Below are 11,021 nucleotides of genomic sequence, written 5' to 3' on the forward strand. Positions count from 1 at the left end.
CATATAAGTCTAAGAAGATGGGACCTCGGTTCATTTTTGAGAAATGTAACCCTAGACCTGTAGGGTTGCACATACTTATCAAATCAAATTAAAAGGAAAAAGAAAATATCTAAAATTGATCTGAATAGCAATAGGCTTGCCTCTATAGTCTACTCCGGCGTGGGACGCGTGAACACAAAATAAAATGAAAATTTGTTATGAAACGACCATCAAAGATTGTAAAGAAGACCACAGACATTGATGGCAGTCCAAGACGGCAACGCGCTAGAGAATTGTTCCTTCACCGAACATCCATCCAGCCAAACAGATGAGCACTATCTTCTACCATAGACATGGTAGAATGAAATAATGAACATAATCATTCCTCGACTGGATTTTCCCATTTCCACGAAACTAACATGAACCAGCCAATATGTAGTCATCTTCCTCATCTTTTATTTTATGTTTTTGAATCCAGAAACAGCGTGTTAAATTTTCCGGTTCATGGTACGATGTAGCTGAAGTCGACATGTTGACGGTTCAATTAAAACAACGTGTTAATTTTTTTCTTGGTTTCCGAATCTAAAATATCTCCATCTCAGTTTCGTCCAAAACGGCCGTTAACTATAGTAATTGGCAGCTTTCGTTGCCAACGGTAGGCAAACAAAAACTGACATGAATCCAACTTGGCTTTACCGAAGCCAAAAACAACGTTGTTTCGGGCGGCCTTCCATGGTCCACACAAGTTGTCATATAAGATTCCGTCTTGGACGAAACAATGATAGAAAGTATTTTGTCGCACTGATATAAGTTTGGGAGTTCTGTGACTAAAGGAAAAAAAGAGTTTGAGATTTTGGTATCTCTGTAGGTGTATTTTTGAGCTGTTGGTGGCAATATTCCTAATGGAAATTCGTTACAAACTCCTTTTGGGGTGTAATTCCGAGGGATAAGGGAGTTAATTGCGTGGCGGGGTCCATAGGGATATGATTTGTGTGGACTGTTTGGTGATTAGCTGGATTGCGGGTTCATTTTCTTGGTTTTTTTTTTTATTTTTTTTTTGGGTTCAGTCTTTGTTTTCCACATGAGGACGTTCTATGATTTATTCTATTTCGTAAAAAAAAATTTCACCAGTTATTTCTTTTGTTTGGGTATAAATAATTTTGGGATGAGTTTTATTGTGACTAGATGAACGTGGACATGTTCACCCAATTGATTTATTTTATCTTTTTTTTTATACGAGAAAATCATTCACGTTTCAAAAACATTTGTAATGTCAAGTGAGTCTCTCTAACGCCTAATATTAGTAATTGCAAAAGAACGAAAAGACTAATGATAGCATGTCCCTTTTTTCCGGTGAATTCCCATGCTCACATGCTCTCTGTGCTCTTTCCGTGCGCGCTTCTCCCCCGCAATCACCGGTGTCTACTTGCTAATGCAGAACTTTAGGCAGTAAATATACAATTAAATTTGATTTTAAAGTGAGCCGGCCATGTATTTGAAGCATTGGAACTCACTAGACTTAATTCATATCCAAAACCTCTCCTCAGTTTCTTTGCTAAGCCACTCCACGCCAATCTTCTTTCTCTTTAAGGAGGGAGAGAGATCTGGAAGTAATAAGCTTCCTAACTATGGCGAACTCCGAGGCTGGGACAGGTAGCGATGCTGCACAAGCATCGGGAGGTGAGTACGAAGTATTCCTGAGTTTCAGAGGACCCGACACTCGTCATGAATTCATAGACTTCCTCTACCATCACTTGATAGATGCCGGAGTCCGTGTATTCAAGGACGATACTGAGCTCCGTGTGGGCGAAGTGATTAGTAAGGAACTTCAAAGTGCTATCAAAAAGTCCAAACTCTATATACCCGTTTTCTCTCGGACTTATGCTTCCAGTAAATGGTGCCTCCTTGAGCTTACGCTCATGGTAAATAATGTGTCCATGTTGAAGGGTGAAAAGACTATCCTTCCAATTTTTTTGGATGTGGAACCTGCCGATCTCAAACTTTATACTCCGTTGTATAAGAATGCTTTACGGAAGCACAGGCGGCGGTTTCCCAGCAAAGTCAAGGCGTGGACAAATGCACTTGCAAAGGTTGCTGAAATCAGCGGATGGAACGTGAAAAAGGATCAAAGGTAACACTCTTTCAAGATCGATCTTCTTTTTTAAAGGGCTCTTCGGATTGCGGCTCTCATTCAATTTTCACTTGCTCCGTAGAATTTTCCCTTACTGTATCAATAATCTTAATGACAAGGACCTACATATTTCCTTTTATCCATTTTTCCTCTTCAATATCTTGTAAGGCTACGAAATATCCCAGAGCACCCATTTGCATTTATCATTTGGGGCGATTACCAAAATCAACTCCAGATTTTGCACCCATATTAAGGTTGAAATGAATGGGGCTGGGAGAGAGTTAGAGAGAGACAGAGAGAATTAAGGGAAACATGGTGAATGGGGTGCCGAACTTCACGCTGGTACGAGAACTGTACCAGTAGACGGCGGCGGAGGACTGGCGGCAGCTGAAGGTCGATGGTGATTGGTTGAGGGGAGTGGTGAGAGTAATTTTCATAAGAAAATGGCAATTGGGCTAATAAGTTAGGGGAACAGGTGCAATTTGAAGAAAAATGTGGAAGTTGGGGATTCAATTTGCATATTACATTATGTGGAGATGCAAGTTGATATGCGTGGAAAACGATTTTCGCAATTTCTCCTCAGTATTTTCCTTTTCATCTTTCCTCAGGATTTTCTTAGGCAAGCTAAGAGGCCTCACTATAGCAATCGCCCATCTCTCTAATCCGAAGTAATTAAGGTGGAAATGAATATTGGACACATGACTTGAACACGGGCCACGGATGATTTGGGGCGCAACATGGCATGATGTGGCCCTGCATGGCATTTACTTCTTGTTTTGAGGGTCATGGCATGTCATTTATACTAACAACTTAATATGCTTATCATATTTCGTCAATAATAATACATGGGTTGTGTTTGTTTCTGAAAAAATTTCCTGATAAAATAAAATGTTTTTTTTCCCCTTTTCAGGTTGGAGAATTCGTTTTCCCTATTTCAAGTTTGAATATTTCAATGATCGTAATAACTGTCCGTTGACTGATCATTTTTAGCATACCAGATGTCACTCAAACAAACACACCTATAATTTGGCTTCATATGATTTCCAATGTAAATGCTTTTTTGCAGAATTTTTTTAACGGTTGGCATTCTCTTTAACACTCCGCTTAATATTCATGTATTTTTATCATGTAAGGTGCAAGCCAAAGTTTAGATAGGTGGCCCAAACGTAGGATTGTTTTCACTTGTTAGTGTGTCCGAACTTGTATTTTTAGTCTAATCAACAAGTTAACCCATGGGAGCCGTGTGTCTCGATTTTCAATTTCAAATGAATCTTAACATAACACGCTCTTTAGATGCAATTATACTTAACATAACAATGTACAATGGATGAAGCTGCATTTGTTTACATTATCTCAGTTCATGAAACTTTTTCTAGACTTATCGATAAATGCCGAAATTTTGCTTATGCACGGTATAGGGGTCACTTGGAAACTTTCACGATCGGGTAAGAAGCCATTTATAGTCTTCAAAAATTCTACAATCGTATCTGGAAAACATATCAAGTGAACGCCACTAAATTAGCCTATACTGAGTATTCATTACATTTAAATATCATTCGTGAGGTATTTGAATCTTTTCAAGGTAAGATTTCGACAATCGCACATATGATGCATGGTTATGAAATTAATCTAGTCAACTAATCAAAGCCCTTTTGTGCCTTGCAGCAAAGCAGAGATTGTCAAATTGGTTGTTGGGGCGGTATCGGAGAGGCTGAGGATAAAGGAAATATTAGTAAGGGAACATTTATATGGACTTGACAATCAGATAAAACACTTGACCGAGTTTTTAGATGTCCACCATCGTGATGTGCGGCTCATTGCAATTTATGGAATGGGTGGCATGGGTAAAACAACTATTGCCCAGGTCATCTTCAACCTACTACATTCCCATTTTGGAGAGTGTTGTAGCTTCCTGGAGAACGTTCGAGAAAGATCGTCGACCAAGGAGGATATAGTCCGGCTGCAGAAGAAATTACTATTTGACATTGTTCGTTCAAGATCTATAGACCAATTCGACGATTGGGAACGAGGAAAGACAAATATTGAAGAAACACTCCGCACTAAGAAGGTCCTTTTGGTTCTGGATGACGTTGCTGACGACCAGCATATTAAGAATCTATTGGGAACTTATTCATTCTATTCAGGATCTCGTATAATCATTACAACGAGAGACCAAACTATTCCAGCAGTTGAGGGATTTAAAGGTGAAATTCTACGGTATGAGATGCAAAAGATGGATAATGGTCCCGCACTTAAGCTTTTTTGTCGGCATGCATTTAATGAAGACTTTCCTCCGGATGATTATCGCGAACGGTCCAATAAAATTGTCTCGGGTATAGGAGGGCTTCCTCTAGCTATTCAAGTGATAGGTTCGTTACTTAAAAGGAGAGACGAAGCACTTTGGAAAGAGACCTCAGACAATTTAAAGAATACATCTGAGGGAGAGATTCTAAAAAAGCTGAGGATTAGCTATGATGATCTAGACTTGGTTCAGAAAATCATTTTTCTTGATATAGCAAGCTGTTTTGTCAATGAGAAGAAGTCTGAAGCAATTTACATGTGGACCAGCCATCCATTAAATCCCGTAAAAGGAATTAAAGTCCTTATAGAGAGGTGCTTGATAAAGATATTGAACAATGATGAGTTGTGGATGCATGATCAATTAATAGCACTAGGAAGACAAATTATCCGTGACGATAGTCAAGGTAACCTTGAAGAGCAAAGTAGGTTGTGGATTGCAGAAGAGGCTCGAGTAATCATAAGAAACACAGCGGTAAGTAACAAACGTCTCTTTTTCAAGCATAAGTTACATATCTTGCCATTAAGGATCCCTTTTTCTGTTTATGATCTTTATCGTTTTTTCTCCTGCCCATTCGAATTGTAAAAGATGCCAAACTTCTTCATGTCATTGCAAAACTTCACTTGCAGAGGAAGAACAAAGTTCAAGGGCTTCAGATTGATGGACTGGATGACTCCATAGAGATTACAAATGAAGAGTTTCAAAGGTTAGAAAACCTAAGATTCCTCAAGTTAGGCAATGGAACTTATTCTGGGGACTTTGAAAAGTGTTCTTCAAATTTGAGATGGTTTTCTTGGCATTCTTATCCTCTAACTGATTTTAGAGCAGACAATTTGGATTTTGGTCTTCTTGTTGTTTGTAAACTTGATGATATGCACTTCAAGGATGATTCAAACGCATGGGACTGGATCAAGGTAAACTACATGTTTTATTTCTAGTCTAATAGCTCCTATGTGGGTGTTATGCAATGGTTCTTACTCTTGATATGCCATCCATTTTTTACAGCGGGCACGGAATTTGAAAGTTCTATCTATTACTTGGTGTCCCAACATAACGAAAATGCCAGACATATGTAAATGCTTGGCCTTAGAGAGGTTGACTGTTGCAAATTGCTACAGGCTAAAGACAATTGAAAGCTTCATTGGATGTCTAAGCTCGTTGATTGAGTTAAAGATTGAAAACTGCGATGGTCTTGCAAATTTGCCTGAAGAAGTTGGGGCACTAGTGAAGCTTAAGCACTTCTCGTTGAAGGGGTGTAGAGGGTTGGGAGAACTTCCAAATTCAATTGGGAATTTAGCCTCATTGACAGAGTTAGACTTATCAAGTACGGGCATTGCCAAGCTTCCAAACTCTATTGAAGGATTGGTGAAACTTGAGTCTTTTCTTCTAAGAAACACGAGGTTAAGTGAAATTCCCAACTCTATTGGGAAATTAGCCTCATTACGCACATTGAGTTTAAGGAAAAACGGATCATATCATCGGTGGCATGATTTTTTGCAGTTACCTAGTGGCATCAACACATTGGTAAATCTTGAGGAGCTGGATCTCTCCGGGCGTGATGGATTGGCAGAAATTCCAAATGAGATTGGAAATTTGTCATCTTTAAAAATCCTAAATTTGGAGGGCACCGATATCAGGGTAATTCCAAGGACAGTATGCTGGCTTCATCACCTCGAAACACTCAATTTATTGCATTGCTATTTGATTGGAGAGTTGCCAAAGCTTCCCACAAGTTTGACCTGTCTACTTCTTCAATCTACATCGCTATTCTCAATCCCTGATCTGTCGAACCTTACTAATTTGGTTGAATTACATTTAATATATGGCTCTCAATATACAGGCGTATTAAATCTGAACCCAGAATGCAACTTAAGTTGGATTGGGAGTTTATCTATATTGAAAAAGTTGCATTTATATCTGATAAAGGTACATGCACCTCGAGAGTTGGCTTCTCTTTCTCATCTAGAAGAGCTTACTTTGAATGGCCTAGACCTAGAAACCCTACTGCAGCTTCCGTCCTCCCAATGGAGTTTGAGAAATTTGTCGACTTTAGAGTTACACGGGTGTGAAGTGGAAGACATTCAACTCGACAAACTTCCACAACTGAAGAAATTAACTATTGGCAATTGTGAACGGCTTCGGAGACTATCCATTTCTTTGGAGTTAAGGAAGCCAAGCCAGGTGAGAGTGACATCTTGTCCGGCGCTAGTTGAGATACAAGTTGTGGATCTTGTGAAATCATTGGAATCCTTGAGCGTTTTGGGATGCGAATCTCTGACAAGAATAGGTGGGTTATCATGTTCGAAGAACCTGGAGAACCTGTATATCCACTCGTGCAAAGTACTTACTGATGTTGAGAGCCTAAACGAGCTAAAATGTCTGAGATCCTTAGGGGTTAATAATTGCAAGTCATTGAGAAGGTTGATTGATGCATCTTGCACAAATATACCTGATGATTGCCTTGTCAATATCCAATGGTGTGGAGACTTTATCAAAGCTTCTTCTCCAGCTGGAATGCCTATGAAGGGTTATAGAGAGGAGATTCTTCTGGACACATCAAATAAGGTGCGACATGTTCTTCATCAATGTGTGGGACTTTTGGTTAATTTCTTTTTTGGTGAAATATCTCCCTTTCTTTAGCGACACTACATCTGATCTTACATGAGTCACGTTTATCTATTTCCTCCGCTGGTATTGGATATTTTCGGTTCCTAAAGCAATCTTTCCTCCCTCTTTTGAGGTTCCAAATTTTCTGTTGGTATGTGAATTACTTAGGTTGTATATTTCTTAATTTCATCACTTGTCTCTACTTGCCTGTTTGGTGTTGGGTAGTTTTGGTTCTTTAACGTCGCCGGTAAACTCATCTAATCATTCACTAGATATTAATTAATAAAAATTTCTTTCAAGTTATAGATTCTAGCTTCATCATACGATATTATGGCTACTGATATGGAAATAAAATAGAAAGACTATTACTTTTCTTCTATTCTTATTTGCTTTACTTTGTACGCTATGGAATAATTAGTCCACACGATGACACACTTTAAAGAAATAGAATTAGTAAATCATTCTAATGTTAATATTCAGTCTGATGGACAGAGTCATTTGTATTTTTTATAATTAAAACTTGAATCTTTCTATCTAATATACCACCTAATCAAAACAGGTTGACACTGAGTGGGAGGAAGATTATGGGGAGGAGATGATGGAGATGTTTAGAGAGGAATGGACGACGAAGACTAATGCACACTCCGAAGAGGACGGGGGTGAGTGGAAAGTTGTAGGTTCTGTTGAGGCCAGGGGAAATAGGAGGCAAACGAAGGTCGGATGGACCAGGACCAGATGTGCTTCGAAACCAGGAACGGATCCTGCAGAAAGAGGCAGAGCAAGGAGTATGACTTCAAGTTCAAGAGACAGCAAAGGTTTGAGGTCGGATAGGGACGCAGCCTCTACTTCAGGGAAGAGCACGGCATTGAATTCAGGAAGGGGCATAGCTTCAAGCTCACGAAGCAGCACGACTTTGAGTTCAGGGAGGGGCAGAGTTTCAACTTCAGGAATGGGCGCAGCATCAAATTCAGGAAGGGGCATAGCTTCAAGTTCACAGAGCAGCACGACTTTGAGTTCAGGGAGGGGCAGAGTTTCGACTTTAGGAATGGGCACGGCATCAAATTCAGGAAGGGGCATAGCTTCAAGTTCACAGAGCAGCACGACTTTGAGTTCTGGGAGGGGCAGAGTTTTGACTTTAGGAATTGGCATGGCTAAAATGGGCGCAAGTTTAAGATCAGGGACAGACAAAGGTTCAAGCTCAGCCAAGGCTGAGCCAAAAAATCAAATTCATGATAAGAACAACAAGGCAAACACGAACAAGCAGTGAAGCAAGCAGAAGATCTAAGGTAATATAACATATTTAGTAGATATGCACGGTCTTCATCATCCGACTAACCTTCATTCTTTGAGACTCAAAACCAACAAGTGGTTATCGAACGCGGATCATCTGTCTCCTCCCATGAGCCAATCCGTTGTCTCAATTCCTTTATAGATGTCTTTGGTTTTCCTTTTCTGACCTCATCTCTAGTTTTATTTCCATTCTGTGAAGTTGTTTACCTGATGACTGCAAGAATAAAATACTATAATTATTCTGTTTCATTGTTGTATTCACGTCTTCTAAGGTAGCAGGCTTATTCCACTCGTCTATCTTGCCACTCATCATTTATGGTGATGCAGCCGATGCTTTAGTGTTTCCAACCACAGGAGGATGATTGATCTTTGGGGTTTTCCATATGCCATAATACAGTTGTGTGATAATTTTCTATGTTGCTTATACTTCCTGGTTTCGTTTCAAAAACCCTTTTTGGTTTGTGTTCGGTCTCTCTTACGGCTCCTTGCAAAATCTGTTGTTGTTTAACCAAGATTTCTCCAAATCGAGCTTCGATTCAACTTGGGCAAGTGATTAGGAGTTCACATTGTCCCAAAATCCGTGGTTGTTTCTACCGTCCAGTGTTTTTCTGATTCTGTGTTTCGCCTTGCTATTCTGTTATGTCATTGACCGAGTCCGTGCATTTTGCCTCTTCAAGATTCCTGTGAAGAGTTTTTGCTTTATGCAAGTATTTTATAACCCCTCAAAATTGTGTTTCTTACTCCTCCAACTTGTGGTTCTTTGTCTCACATGCTCATCGGAAGAGACTGATTGTATTTTGCATTATGCAATTCTGTCAGCTCTTTAATTTCATTATATCTTTGGTGCATCTAAATCTTGGCAGTATTCTGTAATTTGAGCAGGATCATATACCAATGGAATCTGATAATTCAGTCCAAATGTATTAGTTGAAGGTACCATCGTGAATCTAGGTCTGAGATACTGCTGGTATGAACTTGGTGCTCTCATTGTTGTTTAGAGCTCTGAAAAGCCATCGTACCTGGATTTAATGGGCTTATTCGATTTGCTCATCGGAATCATTTTGCTGCGGGCATTATTCTTGCTGCGCTGCATATGCTTTTGAATGCCATGGCAAGAAAATTACTATTGATTAAGAACCCTGAGCTACAGAGGCGCAGCTGTCATTGTCTTGGTTTTCTCTTTAGTTATTTGACCTAGCTATGAGCACATACTTAAAAAGGTTTCACTACATTATTTCCGTAGTTTCTGTTGCACTACACAATGGTGAAGTTTCGAGTTTCTGATGATCATATGTTTGCCAGTGGAAGGAGGTTCTATCGTTTGAGGCGATGGTCTGTCGATTTTCGGCAATAGATTAGAGATCGATAATTGTCATTTGAAATTGTTGCTTGTATTGGCCAGTTGAGTATAGGACCAGTTCAATGTCGTGTGTTGTTCATTGGGCAGCAATCGTTCAGCATTATGTGCTGTCTGTTGGCCAGTTGAGTGCTAGACAAGGATATGGTTGCTTTGCTATGTGCTTTGTGTTGTTGAATCTAAATTTGCTGTACTGTGTTCGAAGGCCTCTGTTTCACATTCTAGTGTTTCCACTAAATCAGCCTGCTTTGTTGTATGTTGTGCTATGCATTGTGTAATTTGAAGTTCATCCCCCAATGTGCTCTGCTGGAATTTGCATTGCTTGCTTGTATTGGGCAGGTTGATGATTGCGGTTTTTTCAAATGGATTGATCCTAAGTCCACATTACAGGTCAAAGAAGTGATTTTGGATTGATCAATTGAAAAGAAAGCGTTGGAATATAGTACTTGAAGTATGGCGGACGGTTGAAAGAATATGAGGAGAGATTCCACATTCTCAAAATGCAGCTAGAAAGGAGTAAGCGACAGGACAACAAGATCCAAGTGGAAGTGTTTCCACTGGAAGCAAAGGAAAAGATCTATTTCGGAAGCAAAGGGGCAAGATCTATCTGAGAGGCATAGTTGTATTGAAAGGATTGATGTGCCCAACACTGATTTTTAGGTTGGACAAAAAAAAATTTGTTTAGATTGGCAACAACTTTAGATTTGGGATGGTTGTGTTGGAGACATGGCAGTTTATTTATGTAGCAATAGGAATTAATCTAGCTGTCCTTGACCACCAGTGCTGTCCCACTAGTATACTATATTAGCATTCGTTGTTTCCTTCAAATATCTAAGTATCCATTTCACAAGTTCCCAATGAACTTTACCATGACATATATAATAATATCCACTGTACTAGAATAGAGAATAGGAGACACATATGCTCCTCCTCCTTCTCTTTATGCAGTGATAACTTATCGAAACGTTTTTTCTTTTTTGGTCGAAATCGACGAGTTTAAAGTACTTCGTTAAAGGTGCATTCACAGAAAAACGTGTTACAATCTTCTCAATTTAATTCTTTTGAGACATACATGATAATCCTGTAATCATATTGCGCAAAATCTTGGTACCCAATATCTTCTTTACAGCAACTGAGTTCTTCATTTTAAACTCAGCACCAATCGTCTCTTTTGTACATCAATATCATAGTTTAATTTTGACTAACAGAAATCTCCTACTAAAATTTCTTACTAGTAATATGAAATGCCAAGGATGAACTATTCACTAAAAGTGGATCTAACATAAACACTAACGATTGTGCACATTTATATTATTACTCTATTTTTTGTTCTTGTTATTTCAATATGTTCTTCTTCT

The 11,021-nt window shown here is 39.2% G+C and overlaps 1 protein-coding gene across 1 annotated transcript; it reads left to right on the forward strand.

The window, feature by feature from the left end:
- The first annotated feature begins 1,607 nt into the window (after positions 1-1,607).
- Positions 1,608-8,283, forward strand: LOC115731102 (TMV resistance protein N-like). Its single transcript, XM_048278022.1, has 6 exons — positions 1,608-2,110; positions 3,776-4,883; positions 5,039-5,323; positions 5,415-6,749; positions 6,819-6,974; positions 7,576-8,283. Exons 1-6 carry the CDS (start codon positions 1,608-1,610, stop codon positions 8,281-8,283), a joined length of 4,095 nt encoding a protein of 1,364 aa, XP_048133979.1.
- The last annotated feature ends 2,738 nt before the right edge of the window (positions 8,284-11,021 follow it).

The sequence above is a fragment of the Rhodamnia argentea genome, chromosome 4, assembly GCF_020921035.1.
Source record: "Rhodamnia argentea isolate NSW1041297 chromosome 4, ASM2092103v1, whole genome shotgun sequence".
In the NCBI taxonomy this organism is placed as follows: Eukaryota; Viridiplantae; Streptophyta; class Magnoliopsida; order Myrtales; family Myrtaceae; genus Rhodamnia; species Rhodamnia argentea.